The 27,314-nt window shown below is 37.4% G+C and overlaps 2 protein-coding genes across 2 annotated transcripts in view; both read left to right on the top strand.

Annotated features, from left to right (window-relative positions):
* Nucleotides 1-2,073, top strand: part of LOC136250925 (glutathione synthetase-like) — a 32,120-nt gene extending 30,047 nt beyond the window's left edge. The window contains exon 12 of the mRNA XM_066043271.1: nt 1,822-2,073. Coding sequence (XP_065899343.1) covers nt 1,822-1,945 — 124 coding nt within the window. The 3' untranslated portion in view covers nt 1,946-2,073. The remainder of the gene's footprint in view (nt 1-1,821) is intronic.
* An 18,583-nt stretch (nt 2,074-20,656) lies between these two features.
* Nucleotides 20,657-27,314, top strand: part of LOC136248269 (glutathione synthetase-like) — a 42,377-nt gene continuing 35,719 nt past the window's right edge. Inside the window, exon 1 of the mRNA XM_066040068.1 lies at nt 20,657-20,926. Within this exon, the coding sequence (XP_065896140.1) occupies nt 20,685-20,926 (242 nt within the window). The 5' untranslated portion in view covers nt 20,657-20,684. The remainder of the gene's footprint in view (nt 20,927-27,314) is intronic.

The raw sequence follows: 27,314 nt of genomic DNA on the forward strand, positions 1-27,314 counted from the left end.
AGTCTATGAACATGGGACCACAACTATGGAATGGCTGAAATATAGCTAAAGCAGACCTTTCTTCAGTGAGATATGATTTAAAGGACTAAACTTGATTGACAATTGGTCACGTAGAATGGAGTGAGGAGAGAGGTTTATTGGGGTTCTGGAAACCCCCTTTAAAATTTGCAATTTGCATTAATTGTTGCAGCAGGAGCACAAAATTAATATCATCATTTAGCAGCATATGCAAATGTTATAAGCACTGAATAAGACAAGGATAGTGCAATGCAATAATTTTATAGTAAGGCATGAAGGATATATTGACTTCTCGTGATTTTGGATCCAGAGGGGAATATTATTTTGACTTTGTTTGGTACAGTATTTCCTACTACTCTATTAGAATACATTTAATTGCTCTATTGGAACATTTTGACACTCGTTATGTGTGTAGTCCTGCCAGCTTTCCAAAATTGACCAGGTGACCAGGATTTTTAGAGGTAAGGTCTTCTGCTTCTTGTTGCAGAACCAATTGTTATAAATGTAGATAGATAATTTAGGAGGATGATTGCCATGCTTTGTATTCTGTAGTAAACTGAGTACAGCTATCACTTACACGCTTGAAATGATTTTGTGGCATCCGTATGCAGTTGTACATTAGAAAACGTTAATATTGAAAATTAATACATTGACATAGTTTCCTTGCTTGAAGGAAATGGCAACTGTTAGTCGGAGACTTCTGTACTCAGGTTTAGTTACACATGCATACACTTGGTTACATAGCAGGCATGAGCAAAATAGTAGAATATTAGGGATGACCAACAACAGCTACAAAGCTAGCTGTATACAATAGCTACCAGTTGAATGAGCTAACCAGGCTGGCTATTTACAAAGCCTGTGAAGCAAAAGCAGTAGTTGACACTGTAGAACTTGCCCTCTTATCTTTGGACCATAAAAACAATGAACTAATAACTAAACAATCATAGATCTGCAGATCACATGGTAAACTTTAATTAGAATCATGCGGTAAGGTAGTGGCTACTACACTTTGCCGGAGGAGGTTCGGTTAAGCGTCATCAAACACCTCATGATCTCAAAGAAAAGTTAATCCATATTGATATCAAGTATTATAATGTGCGATTGATGTCGATAAATTGCAGTTATCAGTATCCTCTTATCAGCTGTCCAACACTTTGTGTGGCTTTTATCACCAAGAAACAAACAGTACATTATGCATACTTCTTGTGAATGTGACAAAGGGCTTCATAATAATGATGCTGATTTTAGGTGCCATGTTTTATTGTGTAATCACACATAGAAATACATCATAGGACTATGATGCATGACCAACCTCCTCTGATGTTTAACTGATCTGTACTGAAGATAACTATGAGTCCTAAACCATTCTTTGTGTCATAGAAGTATGAAGTAGTGCAGCTAGTTTGTTCACCCATACCATCTATGGTTCATCATCATGGCTGTCACTGGCTACTTTGCGTAAGGTCTTTAGTATAGCAAAGTACAGGCTCAGTTTGGACTACAAAAGGCTTTAAGCCATACATGGTATAGAGGTAACTACTTAATGCAAACTTTTTCTGTATGAAGTGATTGGTATAAAGTGATTGGGTATCAATCAGGACTGTAGTCATGTGGCCATAATGCTTAGATCTCTATTCAGACTCAATGGGTATGGTACATACCCTGTTTGATAGTGATATATGTATATACAGTGGAACCTCCCTTATCAAGTTTCCTGAGTTGGCCGGCCATTTCCCATACTTTAATATTAACAATTACAGTATTTTTTATGCTAGCTAGTTGTTTTATTACATTACCTACTAGGAATGGAGAAACGATGTTGATGAACTCATCAGCTGGTTATTCGGTTAGACATATATCACCCAACATGGATGAGATTAATTCCACTGGTGGTGCTGTTAGCTCACTGATGCTGACTCCAAGTTAAAATCACTCACATTAGTATAGATGGATGATGTACTGTAGTAAAATATGTGTAATATATGCTTACTCTTAATAGTTTCAGTGTACGCATGTATAACAGGATTTATGCATATCAACAGCTGTTGAAAATTGTCCAAGTTTGAAAGTGTTTAATACCTTTTTTGAGTTCTAATCTATCACTATGAACACAAATATATAATTTGATGGCATACGTATATATTGCTACAGTATGTTACTGCGTATGTTTGTGTAGTATTTCATAGTCACAATACTTGCTTGTGTGTGTGTGTGTGTGTGTGTGTGTGTGTGTGTGTGTGTGTGTGTGTGTGTGTGTGTGTGTGTGTGTGTGTGTGTGTGTGCACGTGTGTCACAAAATAATTAACATCAAATAGAACAGCAGGTACTGTATTTACTGTATTTACGGTGTATAAAAACGCAGAGAAAGTTTCAGGTCCCATGCAGTTGTAGCTCCTTTCGTACATGCCTATACTACATGTTGCTGGAGGATTACACCACCACCTAGTTTATCATGTCACACATCAGGGGTGACTATGTATACTAAAATTTACGAATTCAGGCTTACTGAAAAATGGAGCAGAAGCCCACATTTCTTTATATTGTACTGGACAGCTGATACGTCCAGGGGGACCAGCCCCAAGAAAATCAAATACAGTAGGACCTCGTCTATCCGGACCCCAAACATCTGGACACTCGGTTAACCGAACGGGTCTGAAGTATTGCACGTGACTAATAATTAAAGGCTTGCCGGCTGGAGGGAAGCCATTCAAAGACATTGGCATGTAATTAGATGGATTGATGATGGTTTGGTGGTAATCATGGTTAATTTGTTGATAGTTTGGTGGTGACCACAGACCAAACCCTAGCAGACAGTGGGGTAACCTACTTGTATTGAAGTGCTAAGTGCTCTTATTGCAGTGTTGACCATTAGTAGCATTGAGTACCATCATTTAACAGGTATATAGTGAATAAGTGACTGCATTTATGCATGCACTAATGGATGATTCAAAGTTACGGATTATCCAAAGTTAGGAATAGGGCTTGGCCCCAGAGGGTTCGGATAAACGAGGTCCCACTGTACACAGGTACAATATGAATAGCTAACTACTTACATACATGTAATGACTACAAATAAACCAACTGACCCATTAAATGGTGAGGTAAGTGATTCCAATCTTCAATTGTTCTAGGGAAATAACTAAATTATATCACATGCATTTGTGAGCTATCAGTAGTACACTCTTTCATGGGCTTCACTCTCAGCTTTATCAGGAGCTTATAAGTGCCGCATTGCAGCAGTTCTTGTATCGATAACTATAGCGATGGGAGACAGTGATGGAATTATAGCGTGTGAGACAGCAACAACAGGAGAAGTGTTGCTAACCAACCTAGCAAATGGGCTAAAACTGTTGATCCATGACTGGTACTGCTCATCTCGTGCTGCACAGCACTAGTGAATTTGTTTATAATGACAGAAGCCCACTAAGTAGGCGTGTAGGGTGGCCTGTGTGGTTGGTGAGGTTTCAACACTATTAGTGGTGTTCCATATAAAGTAAGTTTGGATTTCAGCACTGTTACCACACAACCTCATGAAAGTTTCACGCTCCTTTGCATCTTCAGCACTTATAAGCTCCTGGCTTTATTTAGTAAAAAGATTATTGTGATTGATTGATTTTAACCTTTCAACAATTGGCAAAGCCATTCTTCCTACCATAAAGAACTAAAATCAATTTGTACAACACACAGTACAGTTACAATGACAAATAACTAAGTGGGACAACACAAAGCAATTACAGAACAAAAACAATGAAAACATATACAGAATCAGTTACTGATTGGATAGTACAAACATTCTTGCACCAGTATAGAAATAATTGTATATGCTGATTTCCTTTAGCTCTGGTGACAGAGATAACTTTAGCTATGTCTGAAAATTTTATGAGGAAAAGAAAAATGACAATGGGTAGAATTTACAAAAATACACTGGAGTACTGATACCACATAGGTGCATGATTTTCCTAATGGAATATTTGTAACAGAGATGAACTGACTGTACATAACACAGATGCAGCAGATATTTGCATTTTATCCACTGAAGGTAGCTAGGCATGGTACTCAATAATAGTGTACATACATACAGAGATCAATGATTAGCTGAACAGCACAATTGTACAGCATATATAATTACATCCCTGGTGTAACCAGTGACCTCAAAAGGAGCTTAGTAAGCTCTTCTGGGAGAAACCACCAACTAGAGTTCACTAGATAAAGGTAATAGGACAAGAGTAAGGAAAACTTATATAAATGCAGTAAACAAGGAATTGTAGAAGAGAACAAGGAATTGCAATATGAATAAGAATGAGAACCATTACACAACAGGGAGCAGGTCCAGAGGATTCAAAGGGTTCCATGGAATGGCCCCCCTTTTGGAAGAGCCATGATGAGCTGGTGCCAAGTTTTTCTCAAGTATAATACCCCTGACACCAAAATCAATTGATCAGTCAAAGAAATCTATTGCAAACCCTTATATATAGTGACAAAGCACTTTACCTCTCTTTACTGCAAAATCACTTGAAACTGCTACTGCAGCATCTTCATATGCAATAGGAGCCCTAAAAATAATTATGGTTTATTGAAATTACTTCTAAAGGCTTCAGTTGCATTTCTAATTATGCCTAAATGGTAAGATTCAATTGGAGGTAATTATTTGGTAGCTATACTGTAGCTGCAAGTACCATATTCCAGAGTGGAACACCCTGTTTTAAATATCTGGATACATCTGACATTTCATGTGAATTGGCCCTCTTGTTAAGTCAAGCTTATGAACAACACATCATTTATTGTACATGTATGATGGAAGTTTGACCAGAGAAAAAGTTGACAAATCAGTTAAATTTGTCAACTTTTAATTCGTTAACTGTACACTAGCACACCAAAAAGTACATGTTTAGATCTATGATGTCTTGATTTTCACCAAAAATAAATCATTTAATGCTGATGAAGTGTGGATTCATTGACAACTTCTCCTTCTGTCCTCATACAGTAATCTCAGTCTACAGACCACCTTCCAGAAGGAGACCCATGACTTTCACAAGGGGGGTTCCACTCTGGAACATGGTAATTGCAGCTTCTACCTAGCAGTAATATTTCATAACACGTGATTACTCTCTATAGTAATGTTTCACTGTTCAATTTTACTATTTAGGCATTTTGAAATGCTTTAGAAGTAATTTCAATAGCTTTAAAACATAAAACGATACTATTTTTTGAGGCACCTATATAATTTTTGCATATGAAGATGCTGGGGTAGCAGTTTCAATTATTCTGACTGCTCTATTACAGTATCTGTTTGTTGATGGCTGGCACTTCCTTTGTAGCTGAGGAAGTAGGAATATAAAAACATGTCTGTATACTGTACAGAATTAGTATAGTAATGATTATAGCCATACACATTGACTGAAATAAGTATGTAGAATTATGTAATAGTTATACCACGGGCACGAGTGCTTTGCCTGATATATATATGCACAAGCCCGAGGGCCGCAGGCCCGAGGGAGAGTGTGTATATACAGGCAAAGCATGAGTGCCCGTGGTACAACTAATATGTTCTACTTTAGCATGCATACTTGCCTAATTGGCAAAATCTTTAGTTGCCATACTTTTCTCTTATAAAGGGAACCAAGTAAGCTGTGATTGTGGGATTGAATTTTGCCAGACAAACTGTGATTGTGGGATTCAATTTTAATACATCAAACAGTAGTTTGATTTTACTGTTACTAATATAGCAATTTTAAGAGACTAGTGTTAATTATGTTAATTTAATTACTACATTTACAAAAGCAAAAAAAAACTACTGTTGATGTATTAAAATTGAATCCCACAATCACAGCTTGCTTGCTTCCCTATATATGAGAACAGAGATAAAGTATGATATCAAAGAAATCTAATGATTTCTGGATATAGTGTGCAATGTCTCGAGTTAACGAGATATATGCACTGGCTTAACAAGATATATGCACTGGTAGCAGTGCGTATATCTCATTCATATTTTGAGTCAGTGCAATATGTGATATATGTACCATTCTGCGTGGGCAGTTCAAAGGCACCGCCAGTGCCATAATTTGTATATTGCACTGCTGCAGACCGCAGCGAGTGCATTATAACTTATAACGCACTGGTTGCAGTTTAGAGATGCGCCGATTTTGCCAGAAAAATTTTTGGAAAAATACGTTGGTAAAAGCAAAAAGCAAAATGCTGGAAAATTAGGTGGAAAGTTGGAAAAATGGGTACTAAGAAATGACAACTTGGCACATTTTGTATGATAAAGATCGAGATACTCTAATAGAACAGTCACGCATAGTATTAGGACAACATAATAGGAAATGGTGACTAAAGATCGAGATACTCTAATAGAGCAGTCACTATGTATGAATTCTAATAGAGCAGTCACACATGCTTGCAAGCTAGATATACTGCAATTAATTTTTACTGATGTTCAGCAAAATAGAAAAATTTTGAGCAAAATAGGTAAATAATAAAAGAATTGCTGGAAAGAAAAATAGGTAGAAAAAAAAGCAAAATAGGCTTATCCCTATTGCAGTTTTGTAGACCACAACGAGTGCATTATAAGTTATAATGCACCGACCGCAGTGCAATATACAGATATTGCACTGGCTGCGGTTTTGTGCAGCATAGCACAAGTGCCGGTGGCAAAGACCACTACGACACCTCACCTAATAGGTGGAAAGACACTACACAGATCACTTGAATTCTTTTATAGCCTGACATGTAAAGGTCGATTGTGGGCCATAACGTCACCAATACGTATAATGTTTACAAACAGCCAATGGCGATTGAAAAAGCCAACGCGGGTGGCCACAACTCTAGTCTACATATATATAAACATACTTATACACCTTACTAGTCTGGTGCCATCTTAGCCCAAATTAAACTGTAGTCCACTTTGACAATGACTCAATAAAACAAATATATTCTAAATAATATTAACCTTTACGTTCGATTGTGGTAACCAGTTTTGTCATGCCACCAGATTCGAGTTTAGCCAGTGTGAATAGTAAGAATTAGACTAGTATCGTTTAGTAGTTAGGTTTTGTTTACTTAAACCGTCTATTTAGCTGCTTTTTTTCGCTCGAGAGAATCACTATGGCGATTAGTCTGGTGCTTGTCTATATGGCATGCTGAGCACTACATGATGAGAGTGGAACAGCGAATGCAGGTTAGTGATATAACCCATAGCGTACTAGCTTTCAATATCTCAGGTGGCTGCAGTACTGCAGGGGGAACGTCATCGCAACGTCAGGCTTGGTTACCCACAATCGATGTTAGAAACCTGGCCTTTATAAGTGTTACAGCTGTCTTGTGAGACTCTCCCCACCTATTAGGTGGATGGTGCATAACAGTTATACAATGTGCACTCGTGCTTTGCCTGTATAAACGCACTTGCCTTCTGGCCGTCATTCCTTCGGGCCTGACGGCCCTCAGGCTCGTGTGTTTATATCAGGCAGAGCACTCGTGGCCGTTGTATAACTATATTATATGCACTGGCTTTCCTTTGATCTGAGGTGTGAAAGTTGTACATGTACTTATATATAATGATATAATGTACATTTGGTTAGTACATGATAACAAATATACAATGATTATATATAATAAGGAGCTTGCAAAATGACTCTAACAATCTACAAGTATATTCTAGTTCTACTACTACTGGTTAATATAGTTGCATGTGTTTAGTCAACGTTCGTTTTCCACCATCAACAGACTCTTGAAGTTCAGCAAATTTATCTTCTGGTGCTACCCTACGCAAACTGTATACAGAGAGCACACAGCAGTAACAATCAGTGACAATATTACCCAAAGCAATAAAATATATATAGCTATTTTTTTAAAGTTTTTGGAAGTCAAGCCCTATATACGTAGTTCCTTTGAGTACCATTAAATGTAACTATACATACCATACCTATCAGTTGGAATCTGAAATACAAAAAATAATATATAATTACAAAGGACATTTATATAGATGAGTAGAGGTACTCAATGTATAAAAACAGTTTGGGAATAAAAGCAATTCATGCCATAAAATAGGATCAAGAGTTCATAATATAAAAAGAGATTAATGTTTATCTTTTTATATTACGTATGAACTCTTATAATTATTCATAATTCACATTATTATACATAGTTCTCCCCTACCTTATCCAAACATCTTGGCTGCTTTCATTTAGTCCAGAATTTATATAAAACAATTGAGCCAGCTTGTAATTTTTGAAGAACAGATAAAATCCTGAGGCAACAACCAATAATAAAGGAAATATTACAAAGAATTCCACAATTACTGTTACTGAAGATGGTGGGCACTTGGATTAATTACTAGTAACAGTGTTAGTAAAATCAGTGTCCATTATATTCAGTAGATTACTCTTGTAAGCTCTCATTAATACATGTGTCATAGCAATGATTACACAAGCTGTCTGCACATAAGCCATGTTGGAATAGTCACTGTTAGCAAAATACACAATCAACATAATCACTAGTTGACATATCAGATAATATGCAGCAAACCAACTATATTTGTCAGTGTAGCAATCTTGAAATTTATTAAATAATGGCCTGTTTAATTCTTTTCATGGTAAGTTTTTTTCTGATTCAAAAATGGTTCAACAACCAGCAACACTGGAAGGCCAAGAACTAGGACAAGTCCACAGACTAAAGCTACACTCCCATATACTGCATGACAACCAGTGAAATGTTTATTTGAGGAGACAAATAGACATATACCTCATCAACATCACTGTACTGTAATGCTCTCAGTAACTGTAATGAAGTGGATGCTACAGTTGTGTATGAAAGTAGTATGAATAGTCCAATGAAGCGTGCAATAGAACGATTGATATATCTTGCTACTGTATTGCTGTACCTTGCTACAATAAGAATCACTGCAAAGATAAACCAAACACAAAGCACATGAGAGTAGTGGATAAACTGTTGGTAAATTGTGTTTAGTTCCTGTAAAAGGCAGAATTTACCAAGAAACTGAGGTGTTAACTTTGCAAAGCTTGACAAGACCGAAACTGTGTAAAACACTCCATCAGAAATACACAGTTTATCAACCAAAACAATGTCTACAATACTGTAAAAGTAAATTATTCCATAAAGATACTCCAAGGAAATTTGGTCTCTAAAATGATCACAGCCAGGACAATTACTATCAGAGCAATCCAATACAACATTGTCAACACTACTACTAGTACTGTCATTCCAGTAGAACACTTGTCATTACTAACACAATCAGGAGTGTCATATGATAATGAATAACCTGGACTACATTCCCCACAAGCTGGTCCTCTCCTGTGTGGACTACATTGAGCAGCAATCACTTTTGATAAAATGAAATAGCTAGTTCTAGTTTCTTGTCAGTTAACAAAGTAACAATAGAAATTAGGAGAAATAGAAACAGTATGTATGTCAGAGAAGACACCAAACCAATATCCTTGTTTAATTTCAGCATGATCCTCAAAACACTGTACAATATCCTTGTCATATTTGTAAAATTCACACTGTTTTGAAGTATTGTCAAACACAAATCTATTGTAACAAGATGATAAGGTCAGTGACAGTGTTGCACTCAATTGTCTGTACTCATGAGAAAGAACTGAAGAAATATCAAGTGTGATATTTACAGGATCTGTTGTCATGGGCAGCATTTGTTGAATGGACATTAAATTTGGTGGTAGTTCCAGTGTGTACAAGAATTTCATTATGAGGTAAATGATACTTGGTACCACAGTTAATACACTTCATTTGAAATTGCACTGACTCGGCATTCTTACTATAATAATCACAAACTGTGGCATTAAAGTAAATTGATTGTCCTAACATTTTAGTGCTTTCAATCAGACAAGTAGACCTGTCATTATTGGTTACGCTACAATCAGCTGGTGAACACAACTTGATCTCATAAGGTGATGTAGCTACTGCAGGTCCAATAGTGCCACGACGTTGAGTATATGTAAACTTGTATGGAATATGAACAACAGAGTCATTGCTAGTTTTATCTCTCACCACATCACATGATGCTGTTATGTTGAAATATATTGAATTACCAGAGAATTGTTAACAAAAGTAAAAGAATTGTAATTTGAAATGTTGATAAAGACTGTTCCATGATTATAACAGTTTTCCACATCTGCATATATAGCTCCACCATATACTGAGGCAGTGTTGGTAATAAATTGTAAAGTTGTATTATTGTCAATTGTCAATTGTAACTTGTGAGTTCTGTTCAAAGTATATTGCTATGCCACTCCTTGCCGAGTTGCTTTGAAATAAATTGGAATCGTAAAACTTGAGTAACATTTGTGAGAGATGTAATGTGGATCCAATTTTAATATGAATAAAACTGCAAAAGGATGCATATATCTTTCCTTGAGTGTTACCAAGCAGCTGCACAGGCATGTACAATGTAGCATAAACTATTTTGCTGTCTCCAGTGTTGCTATCAAATTTACAGTGAGATATATTAATATCAATGTTGTTATTAAGCATGTAAATATACATAGCCACACCATCACTGATTCCTTTGTAAAGTTTGTGATAACAATATTACAGTGATCACTTCGCTTGCTTAATTGTAACATCAATGCTTCATTAGTGTTGTAACTGAAACTGGATGACAAAAAATTGAGCCAGATACTCTCATTTCCAGTAAGAATTTTTAGTCCACCATTACTGTTGTTAAACATTGTAACATTAACTAATGTTATTTCAGAATTCACAGCTCTTTCCAAAAGATACATGCCTGGGATACTATTTGAAGATAACACTGTGTTTTCTACTAAATAGTCATATTTGTCATTAAGCCTAAATTTAAACCATCATAATATGTGTACAATATCATTGAACCAGTCAATGCATTATCAGAAAGTAGATGACCCGAATGTCCATTATACTGAAATAGTGTTCCAGAAATTGTTAAATCTATGTACATGTTAGGATTCCTTAATGAAAAACTTAAACCACCATATTGAGAACACAATAATACATCTTCAGTGCCAGTATACTGGATCATGCTGTTAATAATGGAGATGTTTCCTGTTGGATCGATTGATAATTAAAATGGCTCTACAAACCCTAAACCATTGGAAAACACATCTTGTAATTAACATGTTTGTTGTATTAGCAAATGTGATTCCTGGACTGGTCCCATGTGATCCCCTCAATGATGACATCACTACATGACTTACAGTATATACATACCTCCACTATTGTTACACATGATAATAGCATCATTACCAGTTATTGTAATGTTGTGTGCATCTATTAAACTCATAATAAGTATGTGAGGTTAATAAAACTACTTCAGAGGTAATGTTAACAATGACATCATTCTCAATGGAAGATAAAGCAGTATGAATCGAATTACATAAGCAGGGGCGTAGGCAGGATTTCCAAAAGGGGGGTTCTGCCCTTAGTATAGAATTTCGTAGGTGTGCACATGTAAACACGTGTACACGTGTAAACATGTGTATTCTTATAAATTCATTCGCAATAGCGAATAGAGGTACTTGAATTCCTCTGCCTGAAGACCTGTAGCTACCCATTTCAGTGGATTTGTGTAATTCAGTTCTAGTTAACCATGCAGTATCACGATTTAAAAAACTTAACTCTGAAAAGGGGGTTCGTCCGAACCCTTTGAACCCCCCTGGCTACGCCCCTGATAAGCACAGTCATTCCACACAGCACTCAGTAGCATTGCTTCCATTGTTGTTAATGGTGATCACCTTACCATAAACTAGATCACTCATAATAAAACATATCCACATGATAATTAATCCAGCCATGATGCTAATGGAAAATATAAAACATTGACTTACATCAATCACACAGTACAGAGATTATAGTAGGGATTAGGGATCATGATTTATTCACAAATAGACAATGACCATAAACCGGTCTCACAATACCTTCATTTATCTAGGTGATATTGGCTAGACATAACCAAACTTGCTTTCAGTGTGACCTGAAACGTTTTTACCACATGAAAATTTTAACTAACTAACTGGCTAACTGACTGATGCATTCAGACAAGCTCAGTTCAGTAACAGCCATGTATATCGATTTGCACAATTTTTTCCTGTTTGATGTTGCTTCAGTCATACACACAGGTGTTTACTGCCATGTGTAATGCCAGCATGTACCGTAGGCTTATCTTTGTCTCCACATAAGTTTTGTTGAGGATGATAGTGACAATTGAAATTAGCAAACTGCTAACAGTATACAGAAAGAGCTAAGAAAACTGGTAACTAATTGATAAAACCAGCTAGAGGAGTGTATAAACAGCACAAGGATCATATGGGTCTGGAGGCGTGCCCTAATTCGCAGAAAAAACCTAACCTTTCTGAGATTGAATAATAAGTTAGACTGAATTTCATTGAACAAGCATAATTTGTGCATAGTGAGCCATTTCAGGTTTAAAGAATTGCCACACTCCTGGAGTATAATTAGCGACAGTATATACATTACTATTCCTTTATTAAAATCAGAATAAAAACACTGAATGAGTTACTGTTTAACATCATATTCCTCACCCCACAGAATACCCTATATAGGATCAGATTGCTTGATTAGGACTTGCATTGCAGTGAATCATTTGTGTCAGTTCACCAATGAATTGTTCGCAGAAAAATCTTTCTGCAAACTTTGCCACGTATAAAATACTGGAATTGCTATTGCAGGCAAGGTTAGCTGTGTTGTTTTCTTTACTGAACACATATTTGGATTTCACAGCTATGTAGCTAAAATGGAGAGGATGGGAGTCCTATAAGAGCTAGATAATAGAATTATTTTCAGATATTTAAGGGCATTCACACATTTTTAACAACTCACTTCAACTGTAGTTCAAACAGGCATATATGAACTGCCATAAAGCAATGCTTACATACCTGAAGGTTAATTATAGACTCTATAATGGCTTATATTTCTCACATACAACTGCTTTCAGTATAAACATTTTGTTTATGCGGGTGTAGAAGACAAGTATCAGACAGTACGATAGTACTGTATAGTAGGGACCACAAAAGAAGAGGCATGGCCCTCGAAATAACATCACCCAAAAACCAGCCTTAATTTTCCCTGACATCGATGAGGAGGCAGTATTGGTTAGGCAAAACTAAGCCCAAATAAGCCTTCAGATCAACCCGAAATGCTTTCAACAAGTTGCTACAGAATTTTAAAATATTTATTTAATGGAAGTTTCTAGTGATTAACTGACTGAGTAAGTAACTGACTGATGCCTTCAGACAAGTGTAACTCAATAACAGCTAAAGCTACGGGCTTGATTTTTTCACTGTTCAACAGCACAGCGCAGTACATACAATGCATTCTTCATGGACTTACCAGTGTTCTCTTTTGCGTGCCATTCATCTTTGCTGATAGCGAAAAGTGTCAATTTGGTGGTAGCATGTGATGACTTCCCATCGTAACGGAAATCATCCATACTTTTCATAGTGGCTATTCTGACTGCAGAGGTACTTTTTGAACAGTTCTTGATTTGTACTGCAGCAAGTAAGACTAAGCTGTGATACTGGTTAAAAATAGCCAACAATGAAGTGTAATGCGCCCCCACAGGCACTCACTGTAGGTAGATCTGTAACCATGGTCAAAGTCTTGACTGCCGAAATTTCACTTTGACCTGTGACTAAGAGCCTTTTTGATCTTTGACTGGTGACTTAACAATGATATTTCAGTACTTTTCGATTGTGGGTTGGAATTTTTATACACTTGACCATTGATTTGGCACAATTTTGGTGGCCTTGACCTTTGACTTAGACTTTGACTACAGTCGCAGATCTACCTACAGTGAGTGTCTGTGTGTCACCCCTTGTAATGGATACTTCACTTTTCAGACAATAATTGATATAACTGGGGCGTGTGGCACTATTGTTTGGTATGTGTGGATTGCAGAGGTGCTTTTTGAATAGTTCTTGATTTGAAACGCTGTGTAATGGGTTGAACCATAGGGTAAGGTATATATTATATGTATATGATTGAGCATAGCTGACAACAATACTTCACTTTTCAGATGATAATTGATATAGCTGGGGCGTGCGGCACCATTTCAGATGTGGTATGCGTGGGTTCACTAGTCATAATAATTATTTAAGTTAACAAACAAGTACACACCAAAAATTTGAAATTTTCAACTAGAGTAGGGACCATAGCACATCGATAAAAAGTACTGAAACAAGCTGGAATAGTGCACGATATTAAATCACAGTAAAACAATAAGAAGTGTTTTATCCCTACTGTGCTCAAGATACCATAGTGGAAATACACAGTAGTTATCAATGTGCTATGGTCCCTATTCTAGTTGAAAATTCCACATTTTTTGTGTGTACTTGTACAAATAAACAAACATGCACATTTTTACTTTAACAATTTCAGAAAACCACGGCATGCCCCTTGTTTACAATGTATTAAAGAAAGTAAGATGAATATATTTATAGCTTCCATCTCAATATTGCTTGGGATAAATGTGTTAGGTGGAGTATCAAGGATGGAAAAATCATTCCATTCTGAAGATAAAGGCATGCACAGATATGTATTATGTGTTTGCATGATGTTGTACGTATCTGTTAACACACTGCCAACTACTAATGCTACTCGAAACACTGCAATGCGTCTTCATCTGATAACAAACAAATGTAATGATTCTTGAATGCACTGTAATGAATCACATTTATGGGAAGAAACGTGATTAAAAGAGATAAAAGAATGTAATGGTGTGTATAAAGTTAGAATAACAAATCAGCACAAAATTGTTTATAGAAATACTGGTTACTTAGTTTTTTTGTCAAACAATCTTCCTCTTCCTTTATCCTAGAAAGAAAAAAAACATTATGTGTTACAATTATGTGTAGCACACATTAACAACAGTATCTTACAAATAATAGTATCATTACCCAGAGAGATGTGTTAGGCCATATAATAATGCCTCTGGTATCCCTGCATCATGGTAAATTGCATGGTGAAGGAATGTGCAATTATAGCATGGTATAGCACTGGTAGGACCAGAATTAAACATTGTATAGGCTTGTAATTACAGGTAAAAAGTCAGTGGAATATTAGGGGGTTTTCTGGGTTCTGGGAAACCCCTTCTGAAAGTTAATCTTGTACTGTAGGTTTTGCAGCATGCAGCTAGAAACGCTAGTTTAGCAGCACAAGTTTATAGAATAAATAGGAATAGAGCAGGGCAGTATAGCTACAATGTAATTTACATTGATTCATCAAAGGTGGGTTTAGGGGTTTGCATTAAAAACCTTTATAATTATACAGATTGAGATAGTTTTATATAGATCTATTTTAATAAAACAGTCAAAACTGTCCTAATAGAGCATTCATAACAGAGGCACATACAAAGGACCATGTGAATTTCATATGCAAACTATTCCTAGTAGGTTAAATGTGCCAATGGGTGGTGCTGCAGGCGCATGTTTTCATATATACTCAGCTATAACTTTGGAGGATTGCATTTATATCTCCGATACATACAGTAGGTGCTAAGCATTGTGTATAACTGAAACTTCTATAATCCGATGCCCATTGGGATAAGAAAATTAGCAAGGATGTCAGATTATTGAGGTAGTATTACGTCTTTTTGGTATACAGAACAATGTCAGATTATAGAGGTATTCTGGATTACAGAGGTGTCAGATTACAGAGGTTTCAGTGTATACAATTTTTAAACTATATTTCACCCTTCATCTGTAAGTTTCCCTTACTATTTTACATTATACTCATGAATGTCTATAACAGTGTTGCTTTACCTTGATTATCATCAGCTTCATTTCTTATCATACTGAGGTATATTTGTCGTCTGTGATATTTTCTACTTTTTCTAGCCAATAAAGTTGATTATTTCTTTAAACTTAGCCAAGAAAGTAAGCAACAAGGGAAAAGTTACCATAACCACAATGACTGCTATAGTTGAAAGCCTTGATAAGCTGAGAGTTGATGACCAACACCATTGTCAGTAGGACCAGTGTATCAATCACATTGAGGGTTGTACTCTTGTATGGTTGAATCCACACATGAATGGCAACAACGATGATACAGAAAGTTGCAAGCAATACAATGCAGTGTTATAGTTGGTGTTGATGTATACTATTAAAATGATCACTTGTCAACACAGATTTTCAAGGGACAAAACTTTTGGGAATTTCATCATGAGTATAATGATAGCTTCATGAAAATATAATCATGAAATGTTTTAGTTTATACACAAAGCTATTAGTTACCTTACCAAAACCATTTCTAGACTTTCATGAATTATAAAATGCGAAAAATGTATTTCACAGTTTCGCGAAAGTTTCATCCCTCAAAAATTTCCCACTATACAGTATTGCATGAAAGCAAATAATAACTCCTCAGATTTTGCTACTATAGTACTTATTGAGTTACAAGGTTTCAATCACCAAATGACAAAATTCTTAAACAACTTAGAACCCCTTCCAGTGAATGTAGCAGATCTAGTCTGGGAAAACTGGTCTTATTTATTGCTTATTTAAAAGTCTTGAGAATTTCTGGGTTTAAATATCGTAGCTTGCCAATGGTTGAAGCTATATAACTATTCTTTCCCACTTTTTATATGGATCCTTACCTTCCAGAGCATCCACTGTACAAGTAACTAAATTTCCCATAATTTTTTATAGGTTTTACTCTATATCAAGCAAGCTCCAATAGGGCTGGGGGTGGTGTGTTTGGGTGGTGCAAGTGGCGGGTGGTGGGTGGGGTTGAGGGGTGGAGGGGATGGGAGGGCAAGAAATTGTATAACAGAGGAATACACAGAAATGAATTAGGCCAAACTATGGGCCATTTAGGTCTCAAAACTGGCTACGACGAAAGGAAATTTACAGCACAGGCCTTTAGTTAATATCACAGAGCTGTATAGACATACAGCACTGGCCAGAGGACCACTAATGCTTTGTACGGTTCACCACTGTGCTTGGGGAAAGCAGCCAGTGAAAGCAGGCCATTCTAGTCTGGCTGATTTTGATTGTGAAATTTGATAATTTATTAATGTAGCTTTGAATAAAATCAAATATGCTGTCATGGGTGATACGACTGATCCATCTTTGAAGCAAAATACACACAATGAATTACTCAAATAGCACCCACAACTTATACAGTACAATAGTAGTGTATATAGTATGTACGCATTGAGCAGCTGGATCCTCAAAAAATTTAACAATTCACGAATGCAGTTACATACAATCTAGAAATTTGACTCATTTGTAGCACTGCCTAACCTGCTAAAAATATTTCAAAATCTTCTAAAAAATAGACCATCCCGAGAGCATTTTAAGATTGTGTATGTAATTTTTAATTCATTTATTAGACTGTCTGAGATTGAATCTGAGGGCATTTTGATAGTTTTGTGTGCTATTTAAAAAATCAATATTGTAACTCAATTCAGTTTAGGGGAAGTCTGAGATTTTAAAATTTACAATAAACACTGCATGAGTCACAAGTCAACATAAAACAAGCTATAGCCCATAATTTCTAGTGATATGGCACTTAGCATGCATAGCTACGTACCACAATTTATACAGCTATCATGTTTCCAGCTGCTTAGCTCTACAAACATTAACAACACTACTCAATAAGCAATTAGCTAGCAATAAGGAAACACAGCTACCATACAATACAAGTAACCGTGAGTAACTAAACCATTTTTATACTATAGCTAATGCCATGCACTAGGTTTGCAGCTGTCAGTGTTCATTCCATTTCGATGCTCTGGACAGCCAAACTACTCCAATTAAGTTTAAGTGCATGGATGCTAGTATTCAACTCAGTGACCAATTCACCAAGCAGCAAAAACAAACTAGTGAAGGTCACTACTAATGTCTTCCACAATACTCACTATTTTGTGTAGTGACGTTCACTACTACTATGTAGGGAAGGTCACTACAAAAGTAGTGAATGTCACTACTTAATTGTGAGTATTGTGGCAGAAATTAGTAGTGAAATTCACTAATAATATTTAAATAAGTATGTCTCTCCTCTCCTGGGAATTTTTGATAGTTATACCAATGTGTTTGTTTAATCAGAGTTAAAGTTAATAGCAATTGCGTAGGTTTACCCAATTTCAAGGCTTGTTTTCAAAATAGCACACTTAAACTTTAAAAAATTGTCCTTAAATTCAGTCCAGAAAGTATAGCTTTAAACTAATTAATTTTTCTAAGCCTATTTGCATTCAAAATAGCATCAACAATCAGCAGAAATACCCTCCTAAGACTTGATTTCAAAAATATTTGTTTTGAGAATGGCCCTAAAGCCATGAAAAATATACTAATATATGCATTCCCAGATATAGCTATTTATATATATCAGCATAAAAAAGGATAATGAACGGGAGTGCTATGCCAGCATATTAGGAGGATGTTTCAAATTATGGAGCTTAATTTTATAGATCGATACTATCTAATAGAACAGTCACTTTGTAGTGAAATACTCTAATTAAGCAATCACTGATTAAAATTTTCCTAGATGATTGTAAGAAATGTTGCTAACCTAGCAGCATAATGCAAGCATAATGGGAACACCGAAGAGCATAAATTTTGGAAAACTTCTGAAAGAATTTTGGGAAAAATTTGCCTTGCGTTATACAGCCAGTGCAATGTCTCATACAAATTGTACAGATTCACATACACCATACTATAGCTACTAGCTAATAGAGTTTGGTGCATGAGCAGTACTCATGCATCAAACTTTAGCTACCAATTCACCATAGGATCCCAATCACAAAAACCAACACTCATGCATGACACAGCCTTGAATAATTAACTAGTTCAGCTATGCAAAGGTGTAGCCATGATTCAGGAAGAGCAACACTGTTTCCAGAAAAAAGAGGTCCTGTGAAACACAACTGATTCACACACCATTCATGAATTTGCAACAACAACACTCAACAACAGTGGGGAATCTGTAGATGCTCATTTTCAGTAAAGCTCAGCTTTTTAAATGTGTACACCTCAAAATTACTAACAGGATATTAACAACTGATTCAGCATATTTTATGAAACAACATCAAATCCATCAATCTAAAAACGCCACTTACCTACATACAGCTGAGGTGTTACAACTGATGAACACCTCAATTGGGCAAACCATATCCAACATGCTGTCTGCAAAGCAAGCACTGCCAATGGGCTTTCCTATGATGAAACACCTCCTCTTGCCCTCTACAGAGTAAGAAAAAAAAAGTGTTATTTAGCAACGGTTATCCCCCATTTTAGAATATATGTCAATCGTTTGTATGGTCTCCACACACCAACAGTAATGTACACGAGTTTGAGATGGTCCATGCAACGTAGAGCTGCCAGGTTTCAGTATTACAAACAACTATATATTTACCCTGGGCCAGTGTAACTGAGATACTGTATTGTGACTACCTTGACCTAGCTACCAACTCCTGAAGAACGACACAAAAATTGGAAACTGGTTAGCTATGATGTACAAAATCATTCATAGTCAAGTACAAGTAGCTACGCAAGTGGAAACTACCTAATCCAAACAGGCAAGCCGTACACGGGGCCATAATTAATCAAAGACTTCTACAGCCACACTCAAGAACTATTATTAATGCTTACCTCTACTCTTATTATACCTCCACAATTATATTATTGACATATAAATTTTAACTAAGTATAAATTAATAGTTTTTTTTTTACTTGTCTATATATACATAAGATAATACAGTACATAATAAGCAAATACAAGTGAACGTAAATATGGGCCTCAGTGACCTGCACAGCAATCGGTGCCTCAACAATGGGACAGCGCAAACTGGACCTAGCACCGCGAATGCAGTAAATGCACATTAATTGCAGATCTCAACAAAGAAAAGAAGCTTAATTTACATCTCAGCCATCCCATCACTATTCCATAAGAAAGACTGTGCTTTGCACTCAAAAGGTTGGCCAATCTCTTATAAAACTGAGTAGCAGCATCACCCATTCCACCAGTAGTGGTGAAAATTAAAGGAGTAAATGAGGCATTCTCTACTTCATGAACCCGTTGTTGGTATTCACGTCTCATTTCCTTGTCATGACGTCGGTATGCAGAGTGTAGGGGTTGGTTTGAGGGTGTGCTAGGGTTAAAAATTCTGACATCAACAATGTCAAGCCTTGCGTTATCACAGTTAGTGGTTAGTATAAATTAATAGTAGTGTGATCATTGCTGTGGTGGTTTCTGTATACAGTAAAAAATACAATACAATTACAATATTTAATAGTTACGCTTTTAAGTTTAATTTTGTATTGATCTGTACAGTCCTGTAAAGTATTAATAAAAAATAAAACAAAATACTGCTAGCTTTCATGAGTCAGCAAATTCCAATTGATCAGCGATTGTTTCCCCACCAAGGGATTAACTCATTCCGTAGTATCTATGGTAATATATACCGGGGTTAGTTTTATTTTTTTGCGGTTTTAAACATTTATAACATTCATCCGGAGTTAGTGGATTCACAGTCTTGGGACAGGACTATAAAACTGAAAAAGCGAGAAAAAGAGATTACAGCGTACTATAATAGTCAGTGTCGCATCTGGTTCAGTACCGTATCTGGTTCAGTACCGTATCTGGTTCAGTACCGTATCTGGTTCAGTACCGTATCTGGTTCAGTACCGTATCTGGTTGATTTCATGATGCCTGGTACAACATTCAAGCAGTTAATTCAGGACGCTACAGATCGTGCTATCGAGTATGGAGTACTTCATAAAGATCAGTCTGCGGGGGAAACAATCGTGCGATTGGTACCGATTACGTTGTGGCCCTCTGTTTTCCCTCGAATACATTATGATTTTCTCTTACAAGTACAGATGGACTACAACCTTCTAGTAAACAAGCTCAGTGGCAGTGTGCTATTGATGGATTCTTTACGATGGTTAGTTGTGTGAATTTAATAAACAATACCGAGGTATAGAGGGAAACTCGAGAACTTTGGCGGGGGAAAACTTTGGCGAATTTGCGATTCACTACAAATTCGCCAAAGTTTAACCCGCCAATTACTCGTATCGCCTGAGAATAGCATCTATATAGCTATAGATTGAGCTCGAATTCGCCAAAGTTTATTTCGCCAAATATATTTTAGCTTGCTACTCGCCGAAGTTTACCCCCGCCAAAGTTTCCCTCCATACGGTAGTCTAGCACCCGCCAGCTGGACCAATAATGTAATTTATATTCCAGACGGATTTGTTAGTAGACGAATCCAGTGGGTGGACTCAGTCTAGCTTACTGGCTGTAATATACATTAGTATGTTGCCCCTTGTTAATAGTTAAACAATTACTTTACAAATGGTTAATAATAATGTTTTGGTTCTGCCTGTTTCATCCTATTAACAGAGAATTCATTAGGCCACATAAACTAAATTATTAGTTTCTCATCCTCCTGCACTCAAAATACCAGTGCGGGAGGGCAGATTTTTATTTTATTTTTACTAACTAGATAACTCGGGTACTTAGAGATAATGAGTTACTGTCTAGAATTCCTATGGATATAATTACATGAAAATAACAAGGAGAAAACATCCTGACCACCTGGTAGACTCCTGTAAGCGTTCGAGCGTAAATCGGATGGCTGCAGGTTCGAGGCCACCTAGGTCCAGTCATGGATTTTTTCTCCTTTCTCCAACTTTTCAAACACACCTTAAGTAGTGTAGTTAAAGTCTATAAGTAGCTAAAGTCATTGAGCAGGCTGTAGGACCAGGTGCCCTACAGACCTTCAGCACTTGTGCTGTAAAGCATTAATAAATAAAATAACAGACCTTCAGCACTTGTGCTGTAAAGCATTAATAAATAAAATAACAGACCTTCAGCACTTGTGCTGTAAAGCATTAATAAATAAAATAAAAACTAAATTAGCTAGCTAAAATGACTCAGAATGTAGTATTGTTAGACTGCTCTAGGGTACCAACTTTAAAAGGTACTGGATGGCTGCACTAGTACTAAGCCATCAGTGGTACACACAATCCTTGATGAGGTAAGAAAAATGGCGATGCGGGTGGGGATGAGAAACTAAAAATTAAGTTTATGTGGTCTTATAATATATTTTTAGAATATTTTAGTGAACAATGTGGAATATTGTAAGATACACTGTTAATCTACCATTCTAAGTAGCAGTGAAGTCTGACGGAAAGTATTTTCATCGAATTTTATGGCCGCTTAACTGGAGGTTGTGTTAGGGTAGGAATCATTCCTTCGCCTTACACGATGGTTATGTTATAGCTTGAACCTTACACTAAAAGCTGGCTATAGCACTAACACACTTAAATTATCCAAAATGTTTGTCACTACCATATAGGCCATAATACATATTTTACCAACAAAATTGGGGTGATGTAGTACAGAAAAGTTACAGTTAAAACAACCATGTCTTTTAAAGGCAATTGCAAACCATCTACAGCTGGGTGGCTGGAGAAATGGGAGTAAAGCTTCTTGCCTACCTATAAACTTAAAATTGGCCTTAATAATTTGTTTAATGACTTTCACTTTTTGACAATGATTGCAAGTCATAGTGCAGTGGTAATTTAAGTAATACCCCTTGCTATTTCTAGCTGAATATTGTCGGCAACAACTGAGGTGTTTTTCCTGGACAGTCAAAGCTGAGAGGTTTAGTCCTTACATGTGAAATTTGAAACATGAAACGCTGACATTTAATATTTACTGCATAACTTGTCATCATGTGACAAACAGTGTTTTGTGTGGGCTCCTAACTAAAATTTAGAACTTTAAAACAAAAGTTCCCTGAAATTTCACCACTGAAATTTGGATTAAAATATAAACTTTGCTGAAATTTGTGAATGAAATTTGGATTGACACATGAAATTTGACAGCCAAATTTAAAATGTTGTCAAGCATTTTCCAAGAGGCTGAGGCCATACCTAGTGATATTTTATAACAAAATTGGTTGGTCAGTAGGAAAAATATAAAGAAGAAAAAAAAAAACAGTTTCAGACATGTTTATGATTTATGGTCACAAGCCGTGTATTTCAAAATAGATCGGTATGTATTTTATTTTATACTGCACTGTCCAATGCTCAGTGGCGATTCTAGACCTGACCTACAGAGGGTACTAAGTAGGGTACAGCATGACTATTGTATGACTGTAAGAATTTCAGGCAACCCCTAGAAGCTGCAGGATTTTTACGATTTGACAGCTCGAAAACAGTCTAAAATTTATGCTAAAAACATTTCAAAATGTACAATGCGAATCTATGCTGCAACTTTTCCTGGGCATCTGGATTCAGTGAAATGAAATGGTGAAATAGAATGGTATTTAGATAATTTCACCTATTTGTCACCTATTTATAAAGACCACCTCCTAACAAGACCATCTCTTTATATAGAGTGTTTTACTTTAATGTATAAATTGCTGTTTTAGAATACATCCCCATACGATGTAAAAAGATGTGTCCACGAAGCTAAAAGTAACTGGCAACTAAGGAACTAATATCTGGTGATGCTGGCAACTGCTGTAACTATTATTTACAAAAATATTGGTCCTTTATCATTGACTTGTACAGTCTGACTAGTTAATTCCCGTTAACTCTAATTTGCTAGTGATTTGGTACTTTTTTCAATAGTCATTATAGAGGAAGAAAGGCAGCCAAATTACTAGCCAATTAGAAATTAAGCAAGACTGTGCGAGTCAATGATAAACGACCACAATTTTTTGTACATTATAGTTAGTTTCTGGTATTAACATTCATTTATTGGGCCTTACCAGATAATAACTATCTCCTTTAGTTGTCAGTTACTTTTAGTTTTATGGACACGTCATTTTTGTACAGCTAAGCTGTTTTTGCACTGACATAATGCTGTATCACAAGTCAGATACCACTCTGATTTTTCTAGGCATGAACTAATCAACAAGACCATACTATGCATGGGGATACACTTTAAAACAACAAGATAGCAGCAATTTAAACCTTAAAGTAAAATGGTCTTGGTCATTGTTAGGAGGTTGTCTTTATAAAGAGGTGACCACTGGGTGAAATTATCTAATTACCATTCCATTCCACCACTGAATCTGGACACCTACTTTTCAGATTTTTCAAAACTAACTTAGAATCGCCTATGCAAATACTTTTTAGTTACAAGCCACATAACTGTAGCTATACAGCTCAATGAACTATAGACAGCTAAAGTTTTGATAGATTTTCTCAACTGGGGGTGGGGAGAAACTGGTTTTAAGAGATCTCCTCCTATAGATAACATCATTACCTTTAGAGATTAAAATTTTACCCGTTGACTGTTCTATGGAGTATCTGTGGCAAGGACCACATGGGCAAGCAGTTGCTCGCCATTGAAGGAGCATGTTTGTTGGACCACCAGTCCACCACTTAAGGTGGCGCTAAAGTAATAACGTGCATTCTTGACAACAATCTTGTAGGGGGCGGAGTGATAGTAGGGAAGGTTCGGGAGTGCTTCTAGGAAGGATTACTTCGTCTTCTGCCGATACAGTCGGATACAGCCCAGACCGCGAGGAACACGCTACGACTCCATCTTATTGTATTGTACGCACGTGACAACAATTACATCACACATTCTAAATAGTGCCTAAGTTACTTATATTACTACTATGCATTACTGTTAGCTGTAACTATACAGTCAGTCCATGACATCTTCCGGGGGGGCACCAAGCTGTTTCACCCAATTCGCAACTCTCTCTCTGCCCCTGTGAGCGGCTGCCCTTCTCGGTCGTTTATCAGCTGTGTTCTTCACTGTGGGCTTGTTGATTGTATCCTTCTGGCAACCATTGGTAGATCCTTCAGTTTCAGTAACTGTTGGAGATGAGACTTCCAACGGTATCAACTTGGCAATGGGGCGGTTTGTTCTTCCTTGTGATGTCTTGATGTAGGCAGCACGCACCAGTCCGTCTTTCCCAATCATCAGTTTTTCAACAATCGCCAATCTCCAAGTGCTTCGTGGAGCTTCATCCCACATCAGGACAACATCTCCCTGCTTAATCTGCTGATTGTTGCTTCCTGTGGTTCTATGATACTCTCTGAGGGAGGTCAAGTATTCAAATTTCCAGCGTGACTGAAACTGGTTGAAGAGAAAGGCTTGCAGTTTTGCTCTCTGGGAAACATCAGTTATACTACCATATGTGGGATCAGTCAAGTCCTGCCCTTCCACTACTTCATGAGGAAGTGGTGTTATGCGATGACCATGTAAAAGATGGGATGGTGTGAGTGGCTCGGCATCACTGAGGTCTGAGGATACGTGTGTCAGAGGTCTGTCATTGAGTGTGGCCTCTACTTCTACTATTAGTGTCTGCAACACAACTAAGCTGATCTTTGATCTCCCCAGTACCTTCTTCAAGCACATCTTTGTTAAGCCGATAAGGCGCTCCCACCACCCACCATACCAGGGGGCACGTTTTGGGATGAACTTCCACTGTACACCTTTCCTCCCAAGTGTTTCTGTGAGACGTTCTGATTGTAGAAGCTGTTGCAGTTCATCTGCAGCTGCCAGATAGGTAGAAGCATTATCTGACACGAGAATTTGTGGGAGTGACCTGCGGCTGGCAAATCTCCTGAATGCTAGAAGGAAAGTCTCCACTGTTAAATCTGTAACAATCTCTAGGTGAATGGCACGACTCGTGGCACATGTGAACAAACAGATGTAGACTTTCTCCTCAGTGTGATTACTGCGTACATAGAGTGCCCCAGTAAAGTCGATGCCTGTGATGGTGAAGGGAACTGAAGCACAAGTGCGAATCTGTGGCAGTGGTGGAGGGTCAGGTATCTGGTATGGCTTTCCGCTATGTTTACGGCAAATAACACATCGGCGTAGTTGTGACTTTATACGTTGTCTGGCAGTTGGTATCCAAAATTTCTGTCTTATGGCTGTTAGGGTAGCATTGGTTCCAGCATGAAATAACTGTACATGTATACTATGGATGATCAGAGATGTTAGCCAATGTTTGGGTGGTAGCAGAAGCGGAAACTTTGCTGTCTCGCTTAGGGGGGCGTTGTGGATTCTTCCACCACAGCGGAGCAGGTGGTCTTTGTCAACAAATAAACGTAATTGGCGAACAAGTGGTAGTCTCTTGGCGGGATTGGTGGTAAGGTTCACGAGTTCTCTGGAGTAAACCTCTTCTTGGCACTGCTTCACCCAAATTATTGAAGCGTGGTGTTGCTCAGATGGTGTCAATGATCCAGTTTCTCGTTCCTGCTGTGGCTTCTTACAATTGGAGATGAATCTATACACGTATGCAGTAACTGCCAGAAGTCTGGACAGTGTGCTATAATTGGAGATGTCAATAATACAGTTAATATGTAAAGTACCTGCATACTGTGGAGTAGTTGAAGGACTAAAACTGGTTGCGGTAACAGCCAGTGCCTGCAATTCGATAGTCGGTGAGAAGCTCCAAGTGGGCCAACTGTTCTCGGATGGGAGCCATTGAGGTCCATGCTTCCACAACGTTGACAACTTCAGTTGAGATGAAGTGATGCCCCTAGTGAGCAAGTCCGCTGGGTTGTCCTGTGTTGGACAGTATCGCCATTGATCTGGTTTTGAGTGGTTGAGGATTTCGACAACACGATGAGTGACAAATGTATTGACATGTTTCTCTCCTTTGATCCAATGAAGAGTGATCTGGCTGTCTGACCAAAAGTGAGTAGACAGACTGAGAGGGTGTAGAGCTTGAACAATGAAGTCACATAGCCTTGCTGCTGTCAGTGCACCCATCAGTTCCAGTTTAGGTAAGGTCAGTGGTTTGAGGGGTGCGACTCTGGACTTTGCCATAACGAATGATGTGCTGTTGCCACTGCAAAGGAAGGCTACAGCTCCATAAGCAGTGAGACTGGCATCAGCAAAGACGTGTAGCCTGTCAGGTTGTTCTGAAACCCTAACTGTTGGGAAGTATCGTCTTGGAATCTGTAAACTTCTAGCCTCCTGGATATTCCCTGCAATTGTAAGCCATTTTTGCTGGTCCTCATCAGATAGTGGTTCGTCCCAGTCTATGTTTCTCTGCCATAATGACTGCATGAAGATCTTTGCTCTAACAGTTACTGGGGATAGTAGACCCAGGGGGTCGAACACCTTGGATGATTCCTTCAAGACATCTCTCTTGGTGATAAGTGAGTTGATACTGGGGATGGAACACTTGGATGTGAGTGCTAATGTATCTGTCTGGGTGTTCCACTGTAGTCCTAAAACATTGACTGGATTGTTGGTGTCCGCAACCTTGTCTCTATTTGCTTGGTCCATAAGTCGGGAGCTGTTAGAGGCCCAACTTCTAAGGTTGAGGTGAGCATCATTCATTA

This window comes from Dysidea avara, chromosome 3, assembly GCF_963678975.1.
Source record: "Dysidea avara chromosome 3, odDysAvar1.4, whole genome shotgun sequence".
In the NCBI taxonomy this organism is placed as follows: domain Eukaryota; kingdom Metazoa; phylum Porifera; class Demospongiae; order Dictyoceratida; family Dysideidae; genus Dysidea; species Dysidea avara.